We start from the raw sequence: 21057 nt of genomic DNA, 5'->3' as shown, positions 1-21057 counted from the left end.
CAGTCTTTCTTACCAAAATGCAGCCAGAGAATAATATTGAGAGGGGGAGCTGTATTTTCAATAGCTGCAACTTGCTCTTGTCACTGAAGGTTGTATTATCTCTGACAAGCAGAGTTGGGATAGATTTGTATATATAAGATTTGTATATATAAGTTGTTTTTGTGGGTGGGATCTTAGAAACAAGATTCTCCAGGGACCAAAAAGTTGTGGTATCTAAAAAGCAACAACAGCTCTGAGCTGCTTTGTGTTTTTGGCTAACAAGTGACTTCAGCAGAAACTCCTGGCCCTCGTCAGGAGCCCAGCACTCGACTTTGTTTTAATCTCTTCTTGTTCTATGAGGGGGCTGTGTGAGTTATTAAAAAAAAGCAGCATAGAAATGCTGTAAAATAAATACATACAAAGAATTCCTAAAGCCCTTCCATGTTTTTACAATACTTGTAGCTACATACAGAATATGAGATGGAGGCAAGCTTTCACTTTAAAAAGTTACTCTTCTTATTTCTGGCTGGCTTTTTCCAGTGCTAGCAACTGGTCCTTTTATCCTGCAGCTCAACTGGCCTAGTGAATTGCTAGGGAACAATCCATTCTTTCCCTGCACTGCTGATTCCTCTAGCCACTTGCACTGTGCTTTCCTTCTTTGGTGACAGCTCACCTTACCAGCTCTGAAATGTGTGTCATTTGCTCCTGAGCCATGACTGCCCAGTCCTGGTTAGACCCAGATCCTATTTATTTCCCCCCTAATCTTCACAACACTTTCCACTCAGCTCTCCTTCCTCAAGAGTGAGTCTGTTACTGCATTGGTCTTCAAACTGCTGCGTAAGGACAGCAAACTGCTTCATCTAAGGTGGGCCACAACCACAGCAGCACAACCACCATACAAATATTATTACTCCTCAAACAAAGGTTTGTGTTAAAAGTGAGTCTGAATATGGAAAGGTTAAAGTCTGCTGTGACCACGTTAACATGCACAGCCAGTCCATGGCGTTCATGCGTGATTCCTTGTGTATCTCTGTCTCCTCAAACCCTCCTCACCCCACAAAGCTAAGCTTTGCTCCGGTGGGGCTCAATGCAACCTCCAGGAATTACCCATAGCAAAAGCCTCCCCCCCCCGCCCCCACAACCTCCAATCCTGCCCAGAACTCATCTCCAGAAGGCGGAACACAATGTTCTAAGAACACAGGGATCTCGCAGGAGCAGATCATCTCCAACTTTTACTTCCAAAACACGGAAAACAATTATTAAAATAACTGAAGAATAAGAATGCACCTCTCCGACAGGAAGCGTTTGATCTGCATGACTGCTGCCTGCAGACAGTGGTTGTCGTAAAAGTTTTCAAAATGGTAGAAGAAGAAAAAGATCCAAAGGCAATTTGGAGGGAGACCATTTGGGAAATGCCGAGAGAAGCAGCAGCAGCAGCAGAGAGGATTCCTCAGATCTAGGGAGGGGATCCAGTGAAACAGACCCAGGAAGTATACGGGCAAGGGGAGAGAAGAGAAAGTAAACCACTGAAAAGGAAACTCTGCAAAATATTTTAAATGCTTGGGAAGGGGTCCATGGACCAGAGCCGGAAAACTGGTGTGGAGGAGGAATGAGTCTTATGCGGACCCGAGGCAGGTTTTTGCTAGGTAAGCCACAGGATCCAGGCACCGTCTGTGAAAGGGACCCCCTTGGGCGGGAAATTGGACCCAGGTGTTCAGCTGATATAGATGCGGTGGAAGTCATTGGCGCCAAAGGCCGCGTTGCACTTGGGGCACTTCCGCTGGCGGGTGTCGTAGCGTGTCTTGACACAGTCAAAACAGAAGACGTGGAAGCATTTGGTGAGGACAGCATCCTTCTTGCGCGTATTGCAGCAGGGGCAGGTCAGCTTGGCCTGGAGATACGGGACAGATAATTCGTGTAAGACCCTTGACTTGGCTTTCCCCAACAAGGCTTGCCCTGGGTTGCCAACCAACCAACCAGCCTGCTCCTTTCTCCTCACCTTGTACTCCTTGATCTCCTCCTGCAAAATCTCATCAGCATCCGCATACACCTCCACTTTGCGCTGTTTCTCTAGCTTGCGCCGCAAGCGTGATATGTCCTCCTGAGGAAGGGATGCAAGTCAATGAATCCTAAAGGTGGTTAGCAAGACGGAAGGTAACACTGGCATACCGAGAAATATTTATCAGCAGCCATGAGGGCTAGTAACTTGCTTTTTTTTAATCTAACATTTTCAACCAAGAAGAGCATTAGAGCAGCTGACAGACTTGCAGAGGAGAACAAGTTATCCTCTTTTCTCCTAGTACCTGGGCTCTTTTGAGGTTGAAAGATTCCTTCTCCTTGGCTGCCCGGTTCTCGGCCATACAGGTCTGGATCTCCTTCAGCTTACACTGAACGTGCTCCAGCTGCACCTTCAAGTCCTCTGCCAGCTGGGCAGCCTCCACTGCCTGCCAGAAGAAAAGCAGCAGAAGCCACCACCTCAGAATCTCCCAAGGACAATCAGACGCAAGCAGCCCCAACAAAGGCACCCCATTCCTGGGGCTGTGAATACATAGCACAATTGCACTGTGTGCACCCAAAAACCAGCAATGGGAAGAGAACGCAGTAGCTTGGGAATCTCTGCTTCTAGTTTCTAGCCCCCTAAGGCCATGGAGACCAACTGAGAGGGGGTGGGCAATGCCTGGGGAAACTTCATAAGCAGAGGGGCTGGGGAGAGAGACGGAACAGGATTTCCAGGTCTTGGGCTTGCAATTGCCCCCAACCCCAATTACTGACAAGACCAGAATATGTTATCTAAAATACAGGCAGAAAATATAACAACGTTTCAAGATTGAAGAACTGAGCTTGTAAAAAGACTCACTGACCTAGAAAATAATTTTGCTTTTTGGAGCACAAGTACCCACGGCCCTGACTGTCTCCCAGTTCAGCCCATGGCTCCTCCCAGCTCCCTCGCCTCACCTTCCTCTTGTTGAGTTCCAGGGCCTGGCTGCGCAAAGTGAGCTCCTTCTCCACTGTGCCCAGATTCCCCTGCAGAACACGCTCCTTCTCCTCCAGCTTCTGCACCACCAACAGCTGGGTGTCCACCTAGGCACGGAACCAAAGCCAAGCCTTCAGGACATGGGGCAGGAGCCTCCCCTCAAGACTCCCCCCTTGCCTCAGGCTCCACAACTGTGTGAGGAGTTGGGGGGACGGGCTCTGCCTTACCTGAGACTTGAGGGCCAGCACCTGCTCGGCCAACTCGTCCTTCTCCTCCCGCAGCAGCTTGTGGATCTGATTGGACTTGATGCGCTCCGACATCAGCTTGAAGTTGGCGTCATCCTTCTCGCGCAGCTGCTGGTTCAGCCGCATGTTCTGCTCTTGCATGTCCTCAAAAGCCTGGCCCGTCACGTCCATTTCGGACAGGAGAGCCTCCTCCTCCTGCCCCAGCAGAGCAGACATAAGGAAGGGAACGAGATTGCTCAAGTTCTCCCTCCTTGCCCTTGCAGCTTCCCTTATTACTACACACACACGGCTGGTAATTTTTGGGGGGTGCCTGTCAATCCCCTGTTGGCATCAGGACATCAGGCGATTGAAAGGTGAGTGGTCCTGCCCACCTGCCATAGTTGCACTGCAGCTGTGCAGGGAAGTGGTGGCCAAGGAGCCTTGACTCCTGCACCCATCAGCAAGGAGAATTCATGCACATACTACTGCTCCTTGCAGAAAGCAGGAATGAACTGACAGGTGAAGGTGGTTTTGGAAAAATGGCCTCGCAGGTCAAACCCTGGTGAGCCGGTGAGCCAGAATCTCCCCAACCCTGGTCTCTAGATGGACTGAAACAAACATCAGGCCTATGGGAAGGCTTCCACCCTGCGGGACAACTTACACCTTGGCTCCTCCCACAGCCCAATACCTGCTTGGTGGCAGCCAGCTTCTTCTGCAGGTGCTCAATTTGCTCCTCGGCCAATTTGATCTTGCGCAAGGCATCCTCGTCTGCCATTTTCTTGCTCTCTTTCTTCTCTTTCTCCTCCAGCTCGCGGATCCTCACCCGCAGCTCCTCCACCTGCCAAGGGGACCGAGTAAAAGGGAACAGGGGTGACTCCTTATCCCTAGTCCCTCAACACGGGGCTGCCAAATCCATCACCCAGCACTAAGGCAGGACAAGCCAAATTGCAAGCGTCACAATGTTATTCGCCCTCATTTTAAAAGCACAACCAACCAACCCCAAGCCGCTTTTTGGGGAACTATGATAGCTACTGTCCAGATGCATCATTCACATCAACTTGCCCAGAATTAGCATGCCAATATGCTATATTGTCACTCAGGTGTCCACTATTGGGGGGCTTTTGGGTTATGTATTTTGTATTTTGATACAGTGATCTTCGGATGAAGGGTGGCATATAAACTTAATAAAAACCCTAGAGAGGACTCTGACTCACTCATACTTAAGTGTGAACTAGCAGAAGGGGCCAATGGGACCTGCACTAAAGCTTGACAGTGCCTAATGCTCATGTTCAGAGTGCCAGCCAGCCCTGCCCTTTTCCAGGGCACAACTTTCCACATCCCTCCAGACCACCCGGCATTCTCCTTCTACCCAGCATGCCCTGTCCTTGTCGGGCTGTTTGGGGACAGAGGGACTATTTTTGTACTTTCCACCAAACTTTGGGGTTCCCCCCTCACCCAGCTTGCTGATATCTCCCAGCTCTGCGTGGATAGCGTCTCTTTAACTACAGAAGGATCCACACTTGAGAGAATAGAGATTGAGAGTAGCACATTTGACCGAAGCAAAGAAGAGCTGGAATAAAAGGGGGACAGAGGAAGTGCAATGTTCAGAAGACAGCAGGCATCCGTGTGCAGGTGGGCCTCTCACCTCTGCCTTGGTTTTCTTCTCAGCGGCCATGAGCTGCACTTTGTCCCGCTGCTCCTTGGGTGCCGACTTATACATGTCCAAGAGTAGCTTCATCTCCTTCTGACTCTCCTGAGCCTTCCTGGGGAAGGAAACAAGGTCAGCATGAAGTGGGGGGGGGAGAGAGAGAGACCTTGCACCCCATGGTGCCAAGGTTTCCCCCGGACATCAGCCATGAGGTGGCAAGCTTTTAAGCCGGGGTTATTGCTTTGAGACCTATGAGAAACTATGGGAGTGCAAAGGGAGGCTTCAAACTGTCTTATAAGGAACCTCTCAGTTGTGGGGTAACTATTTCAGCGAAGATCTAGCTTACAGGGATCTTTCTTACCTCCCCCTGGGCTCTTCTGGCCTCCAGCTCTTCAACTGCAATAAAGCCCTCCAGAGCCCGATCTCCCTCTCTGCTGAGTGCGGAGGTGCAGCTGCTCCCAGGAGCCAAAGCGCTGGCACAGATCCTCCAGGTTCAGGGCCTTTCCTGAGGCCGTCGTGCCCTCCCCTACCCAGCGCTATCCCCCCAAAAAACATCCTTTGCATTTGTCTAGCCTTCTCTCCGCGCTAGATTCCTCTCCCCACTTCCCCACCCCCATTTTGAAACGGCGCCATCTTCCACCTCCCTCACTTGAGTTCAGTCCGCAGCTGCTTGAGCAGATCGGAATCCTTTTTCTTGGGGTCCTCAGAGCCTCCGCCACCCTTCTGCTTCTCCCGATCCCGCGAGGAAGAGGACGAGGAGGAAGATGACGAGGAGGAGGCCTCTTTGTCCCGGTCCCGGGATCTCTCGCGATCCCCGCTCCGTTCCCCACCGCTGCGCCCCTTGGACCGCTCAGGCTCCTTGGCGCGGGGTGGCGGGGGTGGCTGTGGGGCGAGGGGCTGTGGGGCAGGCGGCTCCTCTTCCTCCTTTTTCATCCCTTCGTGGATCCCGAGAGGCTGGGGGGCAGCAGCCTCCTCCTTGGGCTCCTTCTTCATTTGCACCTCCTTCAGCTCTTTTTTCACCTCGGGAGGTGCTGCTCCCTCTTCCTCTTTCATGGTGGCGGCCCCTGGGGGCCCCAGCAGCCCTGCGGGGTCCTCGGCCCCTGGCGTAGGGGGCGCTGACGTGGAGCTGGAGGAAAAGCCGCTTTGCTGCAGTCGAACCTGAGCAAAGAACAAACGGACATGAGCTGCAGGGTAAGGTGGCCATCACAGCACCTGGAATTATGGAGGTCAAAGCAGGGGGTGGCCAAAGGTCACTTGCAGTCTCCAGCAAACTGTCATATGGGTAGCAAGGAGGAGAAATACAAAGAGAAAGGGGGGCAGAGAGAAGGGCCGTCGCTGAGTGGTAGAGCATCTATTTTGCACACAGGAGCTCCCAGGTTCAATCCCCAGCATCTCCAGGTAGGGCTAAAAATGTTTCCTTTCTGAAAACAGGAAGGACAATATTGAGCAAGATGGACCAATGGATTGGACTCGGGGTAAGGCATCGTCCTCTGTTCCTGCGAGAGGAGTGTCCTGGCCACTTGGGGCTTTGGCCCCATCCACCGCCAGCATGCAGCCCCCAAGAGATTCCTTTGGGAGGTTATTCCCTGAAACCTCCCCCTCCTGCAGCCCCACCTTGTTGATCTCCGCCTGCACTTCCCGGAGCTTCCGCTTGTACCGCTGCACGTCGCCCTTCAGCTGGTGGTTATGGTTCTGGAGGCTGCTGATCAGGTGGCGCATCTCTCGGTTAATGGGACCTCGAGTTCAAATGGAGGGAGGGGGGAAGAGAAGAGTGAGAATGAACAATTTGGTAGGAAGAGGAGATAGACTTCTGCACAGGGCAGACCTTAGAGCAGGGTTTCCCAAACTGTTTTTGGACTACAATTTCCATCATCCCTGACGAATGGCCCTGCTAGTTAGGGATGATGTTCTTGTAGTCCAAGAACAGCTGGATACCCAAGTTCTGGGAAACCTGCCTTAGAGTATTAAAGGGAGAAAAATATTCATTTGGGGCCAAACCACAAATGCTCAATGGGAAGGAATGCAGCCTCACCTGCTTGCTCGTTGGCGGCCAAGTTCTGCTCAAATTCAATACGCAGCATCTCATATTCTTTGCGCACCTGGGCCAGGGTGTCCTCCAGCTGGATCACCTCCGTCCGCAACTTCTTCTGCAGGTTCAGCTCATCACTCTGTTGCCGAGGAAGATGGGGAGGGGCAAGTAATATCAGCCGGGCGGGAGGGGGAGAACAGGGTGCAAGACCACGCTTCCTCCTTGGTAGCTTTCGCAGTCCAACAAACAGTGGGGGGCGTAAGCTCTTCCCACTGAAATGAACCTAAATCAAGGGTGCCCACTGATTTCAATGGCTAATTTTAGATGCCACTAAGGGCTTCATGAGATTATGCTATCAGGGCCTAAAAGGAAGGCCACCAGCGGCCACTAGCCATGATGGCTATGTCTCCCTCCGATGTCGGATGCCTCCAAGTTTCTTAGCATTGTGGGGAGAAAAGGGCTCCTGCACACAGGTTCTGCTTGTGGGTTTCCCACGGGCATCTGGCTGATCCAGCAGGGCCCTTGTGCTCTTCTATGAAACTGCAAAACAGCTTTCCTTACCATTCTATCTAATGTTTCAAAGCAAAGAGGTACAGAAAAGGCTTAAGCACGCCTGCTGACTACCCTTTCAGGGGTTAGAGAGCAGGAACCCACACTTCACGGGCTCCCTCACCTCCATGTGCTCGATGTGGCGCAGGTGGCTGTTCTTGGTGGTGAGCAGAAGGGCCCGGGCCTCGTCCAGCTGCGTTTTCACCTGCAGGCTCTCGTTGTACAGCAGCGAGAACTGAGACTGCAGCACTTTGTATTCCAGCGTCTCTTTCACCGCCTCCTCGGGCAGGCTCCGTAGCGCCACCTGCAGGGGAAGGGCAGAGAACAGATGCCTGGGGGAGGAGAGCCACAGTAGCTCTCCACACCAACTGCTCCCGTGTCATCACCCCTGGGAGTGGTCTTGGTGGCTCTTTTAAAAGAAACATGCCCCATCCTGCATGTTCGGGTATACAGTGGTGCCTCGCAAGACGAAAAGAATCCGTTCCGCGAGTCTCTTGTGGTTTTTTTGTCTTGCGAAGCAAGCCCATTAGCGCATTAGCGGCTTAGCGGCTTAGCGGATCAGCTGATAAGCGGCTTAGGGGCTTAGCTGATCAGGTGATAAGCGGCTTAGCGGATCAGCTGTTAAGCGGCTTAGCGGATCAGCTGTTAAGCGGCTAAGCGTCTTAGAAAAAGGGGGGAAAGGGGGGGAAAACCCGCAGGAACTCGCAAGACATTTTCGTCTTGCGAAGCAAGCCCATAGGAAATTCGTTTTGCGAAGCACCTCCAAAACAGAAAACCCTTTCGTCTAGCGGGTTTTCCGTCTTGCGATGCGTTCGTCTTGCGGGGCACCACTGTATTAAGTGTAATAGCAAGTGCACAAAAAAACCCACCAGCAGCAAACGGGTCAAAGGCTCAAGATACTCAGCCTGAGGCTTGTGCCTTTCTGCCTGACTGCTGAAAGGCTTTGGATGCTGCACGCGCGAGTGTACGTAAAGGAAGCAGCTGAAGTTGTTTGGACTGATTTAGTTCTATTGATAAATGTTGGGGGAGGGGGAGTCATGGGAACATAGGAATCTGTCAAGAGCATTGGTCAATTTAGGTCAGCACCTCTGATTGACAGTGAACATATCCAGCCTTAGCTGGAGATGCCAGGGATTGAACATGTGACCTTCTGATCTATGGGCCTTTCCCAAAGTCAACCTGGAATTCTTTTGCCAGGAAGCAAAGAACACACAGGTCCTGCTTTCTGAACACAATGCATTCTCAGAAAATCGTTCATTAGGCAAGCATGCATATAACAAGTTAATGGCTTTCATTATTTCCTATAGGAACATTTCTAATCCATGCTTTCTCACTCCATGCTTTCTGCCTGAAACTGCTGCAGCCAATCAGCAAAAGTAAAACAAAGGAAAAATAGATTTGTCCAATCTCTCTTGCTCCCCGATTTGTCCAATCGCTCTCATTTCCCGCCATGGTTTTGGCCTGAAACAGCTGCTGCTGACCAGCAAAACACAAACAAGTAAAGAACTGGACAAACTCCAGCTGTTCGGATATCTGAGTCAGCCATTTGTGAATAATTCTTTGTGTTCAGATAAGTGAGATTTTGGATAGCAAGTGTTCCAATAGCAGGACCTGCGTGTAATGGACTGAGGTGCCAAGAAAAAGAATATGGAACACTGAAGCACTGCAGCTACACGGATGGAGAGAAACTGGAAATGCACAGAACCAGAGCTCTTCAGAGACACTGCTTCCCCCCATCACAAGGACTAGAAACATAAATAATATCCCTCTGTACCCTGCATCTGCAAAAGTGGCTCTAAGGCAGATTCTCCAGAACCATCATTCCTGGTCATACTAGCATATTTTCAGCCTACCGCTAGAGGGCATTCTGCTCCCCTTCCCCAAATTCCACAGGAGGCTCTTCCTTACCTTGAGCTTCTCATTGGTCCTCACAGCCTGCTGCATTTCATGTTGCAGTTTCTCCAGCTCTGCCATGCGGCTGTTGGCAAGCTCTTGGTGCTCCTCCAGCTCCGCGTTCAGCATCTCAAACTGCAAAAGCCCAGGCACAAAACTGAAGCAGGAAGATTCCACAAAGGGAAGCACTTGGACCTGCAAGACTCGCATCCCAGCGCCACTGACACCCCCTTCCCCCACCCCCCCCGGTTGTTTTTCTCCCGCTTACCTTCTGCATGCTAAGTGTGATCTGCCCACCCTGGAACCCGCCGGAACTGCCCGATGCGTAGTAGCCCGAGTTTAGCTGCCAAAGGAGTTAGAGAACAAAGTTCAGTGCCTTGTACTCTACAATGAACCATACTGGCCCATGGGCTGGGCAGGGGGAACAGGGGGCCCCTGAAGGTCTTTGCTTGCCTGTTCCAGGGCCTCAGCCAGGTGCTTGTTCAGCTTCTGCTCCCGCTTGCGCAGCTTCTCGATATCCCACTGCAGGTCCTCGATGGTTGTCTCCATCTCCAGCACTTTGGTCTCGGAGGAGGTCACCTTGTCTTGCAGTTCCGTGTACTAAGCAAGCCAGAGGAGAAAAAGATGCAGACAGGCCGGGCTTCAGAACGCTTCTCTCCCACAAAGCGGCGTTGGCCATGGGAAGCCCCGCTTGCACCCGCCCTTTGCTGGCATCTGACAAGGAACCTACCTCCAAGGAGATCTTATGGTGCTTCTCTTGCAGCTGGGTGGTCAGGTCCTGCAAGTGCCGATTCTCCCTCATCAGGTCCTTGTTGAGAGACTTCACTGCTTCTTCCAGTTGGTCAAACTCCACTGGGGAAAGAAAGAGGCCCCTGAGAACCCAGGACGCCAACTCCCAGCCCCCGCCCCCAGCAACTTCCTCAGCTGGCTGCTACAGGCTATTTACAAGTTTGCATTAAAACGTCTTACGATTCCTTCACCGCGCAGGCATGACAAGAACAGAAAACACCGTGCTGCTTCCAACACCTCTCTCCTCAAGAGACTCGAATTTTGCATCTCAACTATCTCCCTTTACCATTAATTAAAATACTTATCTAGTTTCTCCACAGGTCCTATTTCCTGCATGCAACACTTACGCCTCCATTTCTAACAAACCTTTTCTACTATCTATTCCACATGAATTCCAAATCATATTAGGGCTTTTCGGAAACGCCCCCTCCGCCCCCAACATAAACTGAACAAAATCAATTGATACCAAATAGAACTTATTTTGGTTTGCTTTGCTCTTAAAGCAAGAGAACTGTTTAGGTCAGCATCTCGGACACAGGTAGGAACTAAACCTTTTAATACCAGGCTTTTACCATCTCAAAAGGTTGTTAATAATAATAATATATCCTTGAAAATCAATGAAGCACAATTAATAATAATAATAATAATAATAATAATAATAATAGAAGCATTCATGTCAGCATCAATAAAAGATCCCATGAGGTGACCCAACTGAACTCCCAAAAGACCTTTCCCCTAAAACGCTGCCAAAGTAGACAACTTTATCCATAATTCTTGCTTTTGCTTTGTTGCTTTTGCCATCTCATTTTTATAGATTCTTTTTTTTTCGGTATTTTTGAAAATTTAATTTAAAATGTAATTTTAAAAAACCACCTCCCTTTTCTAACTGATGCCTGGATCCTGGGAATGCTGTCAAAATCTACCTCATAGGGTTGTTGTGGGGATTAAATGATAAAGGGCAGAACCGTGTAGAACACCTGGAGCTCCTTAGAGAAAAATGTGGGAAATAAATGTGATAAATCAAATAATAATAATAATGCTTTGAAAGGTGCCTGCTCAGCCCGGCTCTGACATGGGGCCTGGCCTCACCCCGGGCGTGGATCTTCTGGCAGAGTTCCTCGGTGCGCCGGTGGATCTTGTCAGAGAACTCCACGATGCGGGAGACGGCGGCTTTGGAGAACTCCATGCGCTCCTGGAGCTGCAGCTCAATCTCTTCGCTGCTGCTGCTGGCCAAGGTAGCCAAGAAGGAGAGGGCTGACTCGTTCAGCACAAGCCCCGTTCCGGCTTTCCACGGGGCGGGGGGAGTAACGGGGGACAGGACTGCCTCTGTGGGGACCAGAAGAAGAACAGCAATGGTTACTGGCTCCGAGGACGGGAGCTGCGTCTCCTCCTCCCAGCATCCTGTATCAGAGAGAGCTGGGCTCACCTCTCCTCTCCAGCCCCTCCTGCCCCAGGAGAGCGGCATCCAACTCGGCTCCCGTCATCTCCAACTTGGGCTCCTCGAGAGGCTGGCCGCATTCTCCGTCACATCGTCTCAGCAGCACTTGCACGGTCTCATCTAGCTGTAAGAAATTGGGGGGGGGGGGGAGACGGCTTGAGAAAGACACAGGGAGAGAGAGGACATAGGGGATGCCACAGGCAGGGCTGGGTGAATACCAAAACTATCCAGCTTCCAAACCATGCCAGTTATCTCCATTTGGCTTATGCTTGTCACAAGGAAGGTGACACAGGAGCAACACAGAAAAATATCGCTCCCCACCCACTTAGAAGCTCTGCTTAATGCTCTGCTGGTTTCCTAATGCTTCCACCAGCTGCTGAACTGATCATCAACCTCATCTTGTCAACCTTAAGGACTAGAAACTTGAGAAAAGGAAATGATCGGCCAGGAAGGCGCCTTGACCTGTTTCCAGTAGCGGTTGACAATCAGGAGAGTGGCATCGTCGGTGGCCTGCCTCTTCTCCAGCTTTTCTATGCGCTCACGCAGCTCGTCCTCAAAGGCCTGCCGCTGCTCCAGGCGCTCCGCTAATTTCTTGTTCTTGAACTGGAGCACCTTGAGGTCCATCTCCTCCTGAAATAAAACAGAACGTCAGAATGTAAATCACAGAATGATCCTCGGCCGTTTCCATCAACAACTCCAAGTTCTGATGGTATTTCTACTAGATGATAGATAGATAAGAGAGAGAGATACACACACACACATCAACAAAAATATGGTCCATCATCATTTACCCTGATGAGGCACAAAACTATAACTAGAATGAATTTCATCCCCCCCTCTTTTTTAAATTGACCATTAATTCTAAAAGGGTGCAGATCAGTGGCAGAACCCATGCTTTATTTGCAAAGGTCTCAGATTTGAACCCCAACATCTCCAAGGAGGATTAGGAAGGACTCCCTGCTGAAAGCTGGTGCCAGACACTGCCAACAGTACCAATCAACAGTCTGAGTCAGTATAAGGCAGTTTTCTATTCTTTTAGTTAAAGATAGATAAACGTATTGCTGTGCATACACTGACAGATAGGATATAGACAGTAAAAGTAAGTATGAAGAGGCTGTTGGGCGGAAGGATGTTATAAAGGAGTCAATATGCCTATTAAAGAGTGAGAAAGAATTTGCTGGCACTGATAGGTGAACCTATGACCTTGCTCTTCATCAAGCCCCTGCCTATGATGTTACTTTGCTCTCCCAATAAGGTTGTTGCTTAGTTGCCCAACTGCAATTCTCCTTGATACGGTACTTAATTTCTACCCATATACAAAGCTAAGGTGAGGGAAGGCCCCTATATAAGCCTGAGTCATTTATAGACCACAACTCTACTTTTGTGAGTTCCCAGCAGCAGCTGCTGTTCTGACCAAGTAAAAACTGCCTTTGAAATCACAACTGGTGTTGTTAAAAGACAAAAATATGCCACAGGGTCCCATGCCCCTGTTGAAAAGGTTCACATCAGGAAGCAAACCTGGAAGCTGCTGCTTAACATTTTCCTCTAAAAGTGATGGGGGAAGGTATTTCTAACTTCTAAATCTTAGCATCTAATTTTATGCCACCAGTCCTGCACAGATATTTCAGATACCCAGCTACCAACATCCAGTTTCTAGGCAAAATTATAGGCATGGATTATTTTTTTCTGGTCCCAACCTATATAATATTTATTACAGAGTTGCCTATTTAAAAAGCCTGATCTGGAGCATACTTGCGCCCCCAAATTCCCAACATTTATTTCCAGAAGGGGGGGGGGTATTTAAAAAAATCAAAACAATTAATTGACATGTAGAAAGAGTTCTCTTCTCACAGTGCCCAGCCAGATGCCCATGGGCAGCCCACAAGCAAGACCTGAGGGAAACAGAACTGTCACGCTCAGGTTCCCTGGCAGCTGGTATTCAGTGCAAGCTGCCTCTGACAGTTGAGGCAGAACGCAGTCATAACTAGTGGCTGCTGACAGCCTTATCCTTCATGAATCTGTCCAACCTCCTTTCAAAGCTATCCAATTTGGCAGCCATCATGGCGCCTTGCAGAAGCGAATGTCAGACTTTTACCACCACCACCCCTCGAGTACTTCTCCACCCTGCACTCAATCCCCTGGTCCTCACCGTGGAAGAGATGCCCCCCAGGCGGATGGGCTCAATCAGGGTAGTGGTAGTCTTCTCCTCCCTGTTGGATTTCTTCTCAGGGGGCCCTGAGCCTCCATCCCCGGCTGCCCGCTTGCTCGCAAGTCCCGACATGGTGACTCTGAGCAGCAGGCGAGAGCAGAGGAATCAGGCAGTCAGCCAAGGGGGCAGCGCTTCAGCTACAAAGGGAAAGGAAAAAAGAGAGGGTGAGTTGCAGTTGCCTATAAGTAGACTAGTGTGACATTAATCCTCCCATAGCCAAGACCAGGTACTGCTTCCCGTATCTGGTCAGAGATGCAGAAAGAAGGGGATCAGCTATGCTAAGCAAAACACAGAGAGCAAAAGGGGTGTGTGGTAGGTAAGGAAATGCAGTGACATTATCAAGGAAACATGGAAATTTTTATAAGAGGGCACAAAGGGGAACAAAAGTTGCAGATATGGCTGCTAACTCCCCCCCCCCCCGTGTGCTCTTTAAAAGTTATATACCAGGCCAAAAACCAACAAGTGTCCCCTGGCACAGAGACAGTTAATGAGGAACAGGCACCTGCTGAACCACTGATGTCTATCTTGGTGCTGTACCAAGAGCTCTGCTGGGCGGAGAAGTGTTGACAAGCAGATAAAAAGAAAGCATAGGCTTGGAGAAGAGGTAAGACTTAGAAGAAGGAAAAAGAGGAAGTCAAGTAAACTATGGAAAAATATTCTTAAATTTGAGAGTTAACAAACCAAAATAAGGAGTGAAATAAGGGTGGGGGTACAAATGGGAAGGAGGCAAACACTTCACGCCCTATTTTTAAAGACGCCCCAGCTTTGCTCCTTCCCTCAGGTGCGAGGGGTGGGGGTCCCGTGTCCCTCCACCAGACGCTGCGGGACTCGCGACTCCCCTCAGTCGTGGGGAGACACTGGGGGTCGCAGTCCCAAGAGCCTCTGCAGGGCCAGAGGTTCCCCACCCGACCCCCCACCCCGCCAGGACCCCCTCACAGCCCTGACAATTCAGGGAAGGATGAGGCCGCCTTTCAAAGGGCAGCATCGGAATACCCGCCAAGGCGGGCGAGGCTTGCTCTGGGGAAAGTTCAGTTAGGAACAACCCACATAGGCAAGGCGGGGGACCTCAATAAGGCGGGGGGGGGGCGGGGAGAGCGGGGCGGGAGACGTGCAGGGAGCGTGCTGTGAGGGGGGATCTGGTGTCGGGGGGATCTCCTCTCACACTCACCTGCCTGAGCGCCCCTCCCCCCCCGGCTGCGGCTTCCTCGTCCTTCTCCCCCCGCCCCCCATGCGTTACTCCGGCCGAGAAACGCCAGCGCGCCTACTGCGCATGCTCTCCCGCAACCATTCTCAAGGCCCAACCTTCGCCTCTTTGCCGAGTGCGCACGCGCAAACCCAACCTCAAGCTATTGGGCAAAGCGCGAACCAGGGCTGCGCTGGTTAACCTCACCGAGACGCCTTAACGGAAGCGCGCTCTGTGATTGGCTCTTTCTTTATCGTAGACTTCCCATAGGTAGAGTGATGCGCGCCGCAGGAGACCCTTGAATTGGAGATTTCGATCCAACATGTCAACTTGTGCTTCAGGTCCTTAACTTAAAATGCAAATTTTAATCCAGTAAGATTCTACTCGGCGCCCAACACTCAGGTCCCTAGAGGAATAAAAGCGCTTTTCTAGCTCTATGGCGTCCAAACAAAATTCACATATGTTATCATGTCGCTTTAATTTTTCTATCTCTACTGATACTCTCTCTCCCCCCCCCCACCGCCGGAACACTTCAAAGAGAACCTCTACAATTGGCTAAGCGCTTCGCCCTCAAGTGTTCCTCGTTCTTATTGGACGAATTTCGACGGAATTCCAATTGGCTGAAGCAGAGATTGCTATGGCAACGCGTGATTCCCCCAACTTTCTACACTCCGACAACCAGAGATGGGGTTGGAGGGCTTCCAGCAGGTGAAAGGGGCGGGGGGGGGGGAATTCAATAATATTCACGTGCGGGGGGGGGGGCGACACGAGGCAGAAACTCATCTGGGACAGCTTTTGGCGCAGTAGAAAAGGTGGAAGGAAACGCTTCGCCCGCCAAGTGCCTGCCTGTCGTGCAGCTGTTGAAATCACAGGGGTGTCTGTCAGGATTGGGAATCCTAATACCAAAAATTGTCAACGTTTCATAGTAAATAATAGTTATCTACCAGTGGTAAGAATAATAATCCATGCCGAAGTATAAGTTGTGATGATAAAATTAATAAAAATACTGGTATTAGAATAAAGTGCTGGCCTAGGAGACTGGGTTCAAAGTTTTACTTAGCCAGTAACTAAGCAGGTAACCTTGTGCAAGTCTCTCCTCACAGAGTAGTTGTGAGGATAAAATGAGGGCAAAACCCCATTGCAATACCTACCCCAAGCATTGTAGAAGGTGAGTGGAATGCATGCACATGTGAAAAACTGCAACTAAAATACATTTCAACTGAAATGCAGTGGCACATAACTGCACAGTGTGGATTTCTTAGGAGGAGTCCGTTTTCTATCAGTCAGAGAAACTTGGACTATCTGCCGTCTGTCCTCACATTTTGCATAAACCACCAACATAAATGAAAATTGATTACGGTAAATAAAAATGTTCTGTTTGACGGAAAAAATTACCTTATTTGAAATTATAGCAATATGGCTTTCAGCTTTAAATTGTGTAACCAACACTATTCAAAGCACGCTTCAGCCAAGTAGAATTTGTTCCCATTGTGGCACGATAATCTGCCACCAAATCTCATTGAAATAACCAGTAGTAATAATAGTAGTACTAGTAAAACATGTCTCTCCTGTATCAGCCTCTACAGGCACTGTAACTCTCCAGTGGCTTGACTTCACCCCCAAAGGCACATTCTTCTATTGTCTCTTGAAACAGACAGATGCCAGCAATAGTAGTATACAATTTGGTCATACAACTGTGTAAGAAAAAATATTTGTAAATTGATCCCTAACACTCCTACTCAAAAATTATTTCTGTTTTTCAGCCTCGGCCTCATAAGGCAAAGATATGCATGTGGTGAGTAACTGCTTATGTGTATTAATTTAGAAGAAGCATTAATTGCCACATCCTACCCCAGAATCAGCTGTATTTTGGTGCATGGCCTGAAAATCCTTGAATTTTGGCATTGCTGCATGTTTGATGCCCATTATACCCAGTGGCGTAGCGTGGGTTGTCAGCACCCGGGGCAAGGCAAGTAATTTGCGCCCCCTAACCCGCATGCCTGGCACCCCCCCCCCCCACAGTGGGCAGCGACCCAGCGGCTCGGATCGGATTGGCACAGCAGTGAGAGAGAGTGAGTGAGCCAGGTAGGGGCAGAGAGCTGCGAGTGCGAGCGCCCCCCCCCCGATGTTGCGCCCAGTGCGGCCGGCCCCCCCTGCACCCCCCACACTACGCCATTGATTATACCTAAGGCTGCTTGTGTACATTAAGAACATGAAGCTGTTTTTCAGGTTACTTGCTTTCCCTTGTTCTTCCTGTTCCAGGAAATATCTAGATGTTCACTCCATGGATTTAATCAACAAGGCTGGAACCACTGATGAACTGAAGAGGTGATGAGACTTTAAGACTAAGAAACATTAGCCATGTCAGTCTCTTACCAAAACAAACATCTAAGTAAGAGTTACTGCTGAATAAACACATAGAGAATCGGGCTGCATTCAGGATGTTCCAGATAAAGGAACACATCCTACATGCAGAGCGACAGAGGGTAAAGTCCTCTAAATTTTAAAGAACCAGCATTGGCTATACATATTTAACCAGACACTGTTTAAAGAGGTTACTAAGAATAGGTGGCTGGATATATCCAAGTCTGAAGAATCAAACTGGCAGTGAAATTTTAAAAACCTTGATCTACTCCCTCACTGTTCTCGGGTGCAGAGTCATCTTATTGCAGTTAGCTGTGCGAAATAAAGGCAGACTCCTACCAATTAAAGGAAATAGTGATGATGGAAGAATGTTGTCATTCTCCCATCAAACAGGATTGTCTATAATCCTACCTCCCTATTTCCCTTCTTCTCTGCAGCCTCCTCTCCAGACTCTTGGATTTGCAAGATTTCGAAACAAACCCACGCTCCACTATCTTATTGGATCTGTACTTCTATACCATCCAGTTCTGCCGGGAGCAGGGCTTCAACAGGGAACAGACCTCAGCCTTCTTCTCAATTGTGAAGGATGTACACGAGGCCTGTGTAGGTAAGCAGATGGATGTCAGAAGAGAGAAGGGAGTTTTATGAATGGAAAAGAAGAATGAGGGGGATGTGGGAAAATGTGACCGCAGAAGTCTCATTGGGAGCAACATGGCATTATAAAGAGTAGGATACTGTCTTAAGTACACAGTTCCCTTAGGTTATTGTGGATGCCTGCTAGTGCTATAGTGATGCTGCCTTATCATAAGGCAAAGAGGTGAGAGTAACACCCAGAGCCGGTCCTGTTGGCTGCCAGTTGGGGAACTGGGCTGTAGAAAAAGGGCTTGAGAAGAAGAACATGATGCTTCCACCTTCTTCTCCTGTAGAAACACCACTGCCCAATGTGGAGGAATGCTACAACTACTTCTCTGAACTTGTTTTTTGCCACTCCATCCGGGTGAGTGTGTCCAGACAGGGCAAAAATGATAACACAACCGAGATGTCATCCCTCCCCAATATTCCTCTTTTCAGCACTGCGTATGTGGAAGGGAATAGCACCCCCCCCACACACACACACACAATCTTACCTATTTTTTCACACTTCTTTAGAGACCCCCCTTCAGCATTGATCTCTTCAATCAGAACCAGCTGGTGCGCCTAACAGACTACATGATCAACACCTACTTCCGCCACTACAAACTATACAAATATGCTTTCACTCCACAGGTAAAAATTTGTCAGGGTTTGGGTGGACGGGAAGGAGCTGTCACGTCACCTTCCCATGCCATGGGAGGAAAGAGCTTGCAGGATCCTGGATGACTTATGTGTAGCACAAGGGATTAAACATGGACTCCGATGCTCCCATGGATTTTGGGGTGGGATCCAACATTGCCACTCAGCTTCTATTAGCGGAACAGGAAAGGAAGCAATTTCCAGCTATTCCAAAGGAGCAGCACAAGAGCTTCTGCTCTGGAGGATCCCCCAACCCTCTAGAGAAGGTATAGGGGGAGAAAATTGCTGAAGTTTGCTTCCTTCCCATTCCACTGACAGAAGTCTTACCATCAACCTGAGCAACACTGCTGGATACGGCCCTTTGTTTTTAAGAGCAAGGTACTTGCCTTTGTGGAAGCAGTGAAAAGCATCAAAATGTGACCAGAAACTAGCCAGCCAGTGAAATCAGTGGATCACTCCTCAGCTCATACATACCGGTCCCAAATCCTCTCTTCCCTAGGTGCGATTGGACATATCATTCACTTACATTGGGATGCCTGAACCAGAGCCCAAATATGAAGGTAAGTGTGGGCAGGCCCAGATCCCGCTCCCTCTGAGCACAACAGTGTAAGCTGGCTGTCATTCACCTGTATTGACAAGGATGTTAAAGGGGTGAAAAAGAAATTGACCAGTCCTTCTAAATGAGGACATCTCCTGGAATAGAACTAGGGGAAGACAAAAGCTACATATAAATCTGTGGCAGAAGGTGCCTTTAAAGCAAGCATAGGCAAACTTGCCCCTCCAGATGTTTTGGGACTACAATTCCCATCACCCCTGACCACTGGGTCCTGTTAGCTAGGGATCATGGGAGTTGTAGTCCCAAAACATCTGGAGGGCCGAGTTTGCCTATGCTTGCTTTAAAGTAACATACAGACCTAGTTATATAGAACGCCATCTAAAAAAATAGGTGTTTATTATAGGAAGGCATCTTCTGCCAGATTAAATTGTCAGTTCATTTAGCCCAGTATTTATTCTGACTGGGGATCTCAGGCAAAGCTATATCTTGCCCAGCTCTATGATCTTGAGAGCCTTTTAACTGGAAATAACGAAGGATTGAACCTAGGTTATGTTCTGTGTGAACAGCACACGTTTCACCCCTGAGAGATGAGTCTTCCCTCTTTGGGGCCATGGTGCTCTTGCTTTGAATCAGTACTTGGTCCTCAAATGCTAAAATGTCACAATAGCCCCCTGTGTCTTGGGTTAGGTTGAAGTTTTTACAACTACCAAGAGGGTCCTACAGCCCAAGAGAGTCTGTAGGAAAGGATACAATATCAAGAGTTGTTGCCCCCAATCCAACCCTTTCCCCCCAAAGGGTTTTTAACATCTCTTTCTTCTACAGAAGCAGCAACTGAGGACTCAGAGGCAGCTTTGTCACCTCTGCAGGAGGATATGGACGAGACAGCTATTGCTGAAGAAAGTAAGAGAGGGTGGCTCAGTGGCTGGGGCTAGTGTGTAGTATCCAGGGTGAGCTAAAAAGTCCCCAAGCTCAGATTTCATCTTAGTCATGAGGTCTTGGGTGTATTCTTTTTAGGCGTGGGGGGCACTCCTGAACCCCAAAGTGGTAGCCTAGAGGTGAGTGCTCTCTCCCGCTTATTCTGCCTCCTTCTAGGTCCCACCGCTGTGCTGCGAGAGTACATTGCAAACCAGCTCACCCAGGAGCTGACCATGCTGCGCCTTTCAGTAGATCAGCGCTTGAAGGCAACGGAGGACCAGTTTAATGCCAAGCTGCTCCAGCTGGAGAAGGGCCCGGGCAAAGGGGGTGGCAAGGGCAAGAAAAAATAAGCAGGTTGGGAGGCGAGAGAATTAACTTTTTAGATTAGAATGTTGAGAGGTTATCAGGGCCCAGCCATAAAGTATCTCATTCCTCAAAAATTGTGGAAATGAATAATAGTTAAAAGGGGGTGGCCAGATAGACCACACTTTTAAATGCCTTTTAGAAACCTGTTTTTCAGAAACTTTCTACAGAGAAACCTGTGATGTTAAGACATTAAAGAGCTTTCCAAACAATCGGTACCACTGTTGCACATCTTCTGTGTGTAGGATCCAGGCTGTATCTCCTCTCTCTCACCCTGCTGCATTCCCCATCTGAAGCACACAAACCATTGTATAAAGTAGGTCTCCTCACACCCTACTAGCAGAGCTGCTACACTTAGGGGGCGCTGTCTGAATTGGGGATGTACGAGTATTGCAGGCATCATGCGTCCATGCCATCTCCCTCACTGGACCAGCTGCTGGAGTGAAACTGACACACTGCCTTTCTTCAGATTTTCTCTTGAGTCCCTTTGATTCCCACTCTGTCCCACTCTTCTCAAGCTGAACTCTTTTCCCGTAGGTGCACGCCCCTTCCAGCAGCAACAGGATACCCCTCACCCCACCCCCAAAACATTGAACACCCCTTGGATTTTTCGCAGGAGAAATTCAACTCTGTGCCCTCTCCCAACTGAAAGAATATGGTCGCTTCTTAGGA

At 49.4% G+C, this 21057-nt stretch overlaps 2 protein-coding genes across 3 annotated transcripts; one reads left to right on the top strand and one right to left on the bottom strand.

Moving 5' to 3' along the window:
* Nucleotides 1–1183: 1183 nt before the first annotated feature.
* On the bottom strand, nt 1184–15262 carry RNF40 (ring finger protein 40). 2 transcript variants are annotated; one of them, XM_079951003.1, is made up of 20 exons: nt 15123–15262; nt 13673–13869; nt 11986–12153; nt 11512–11647; nt 11175–11411; nt 10027–10148; nt 9750–9896; nt 9565–9639; nt 9312–9431; nt 7528–7707; nt 6858–6993; nt 6440–6561; nt 5475–5983; nt 4823–4940; nt 3866–4015; nt 3181–3393; nt 2935–3060; nt 2283–2423; nt 1979–2080; nt 1184–1870 (listed from the first exon to the last, which is right to left on the bottom strand). In XM_079951003.1, the coding sequence occupies exons 2-20, from the start codon at nt 13802–13804 to the stop codon at nt 1694–1696; spliced, it is 3111 nt and encodes a 1036-aa protein (XP_079807129.1). In that variant the 5' UTR covers nt 13805–13869; nt 15123–15262; the 3' UTR covers nt 1184–1693. The 2 variants fall into 2 exon arrangements, with proteins under 2 accessions (XP_079807129.1, XP_079807128.1); XM_079951002.1 differs by lacking the exon at nt 15123–15262 and adding an exon at nt 14901–15020.
* Nucleotides 15263–15463: 201 nt separating this feature from the next.
* Nucleotides 15464–20597, top strand: CFAP119 (cilia and flagella associated protein 119). Its single transcript, XM_079951008.1, has 9 exons — nt 15464–15623; nt 16679–16710; nt 17178–17243; nt 17717–17886; nt 18206–18276; nt 18429–18545; nt 19051–19111; nt 19930–20007; nt 20200–20597. The coding sequence occupies exons 1-9, from the start codon at nt 15600–15602 to the stop codon at nt 20370–20372; spliced, it is 792 nt and encodes a 263-aa protein (XP_079807134.1). The 5' UTR covers nt 15464–15599; the 3' UTR covers nt 20373–20597.
* Nucleotides 20598–21057: the final 460 nt, after the last annotated feature.

This window comes from Podarcis cretensis, assembly GCF_951804945.1.
Source record: "Podarcis cretensis genome assembly, chromosome: 13".
NCBI classification, from domain to species: Eukaryota; Metazoa; Chordata; class Lepidosauria; order Squamata; family Lacertidae; genus Podarcis; species Podarcis cretensis.
This window is presented reverse-complemented; position numbering and strand designations above follow the sequence as displayed.

Coding starts and splice junctions, on each gene's coding strand:
- RNF40 (XM_079951003.1), bottom strand. CDS start 13,804: ATGTCGGGACTTGCGAGCAAGCGGGCAGCCGGGGATGGAGGCTCAGGG. Junction 4,941..5,474: donor CAGCTGCGGACTGAACTCAA/GTGAGGGAGGTG, acceptor TTCCTTCCCCAG/GAAGGCTCAGGAGAGTCAGA. Junction 2,081..2,282: donor TCAACCTCAAAAGAGCCCAG/GTACTAGGAGAA, acceptor TCCCTTCCTCAG/GAGGACATATCACGCTTGCG.
- CFAP119 (XM_079951008.1), top strand. CDS start 15,600: ATGGGGTTGGAGGGCTTCCAGCAG. Junction 15,624..16,678: donor GGTTGGAGGGCTTCCAGCAG/GTGAAAGGGGCG, acceptor TCTGTTTTTCAG/CCTCGGCCTCATAAGGCAAA. Junction 17,887..18,205: donor TGTACACGAGGCCTGTGTAG/GTAAGCAGATGG, acceptor CTTCTCCTGTAG/AAACACCACTGCCCAATGTG.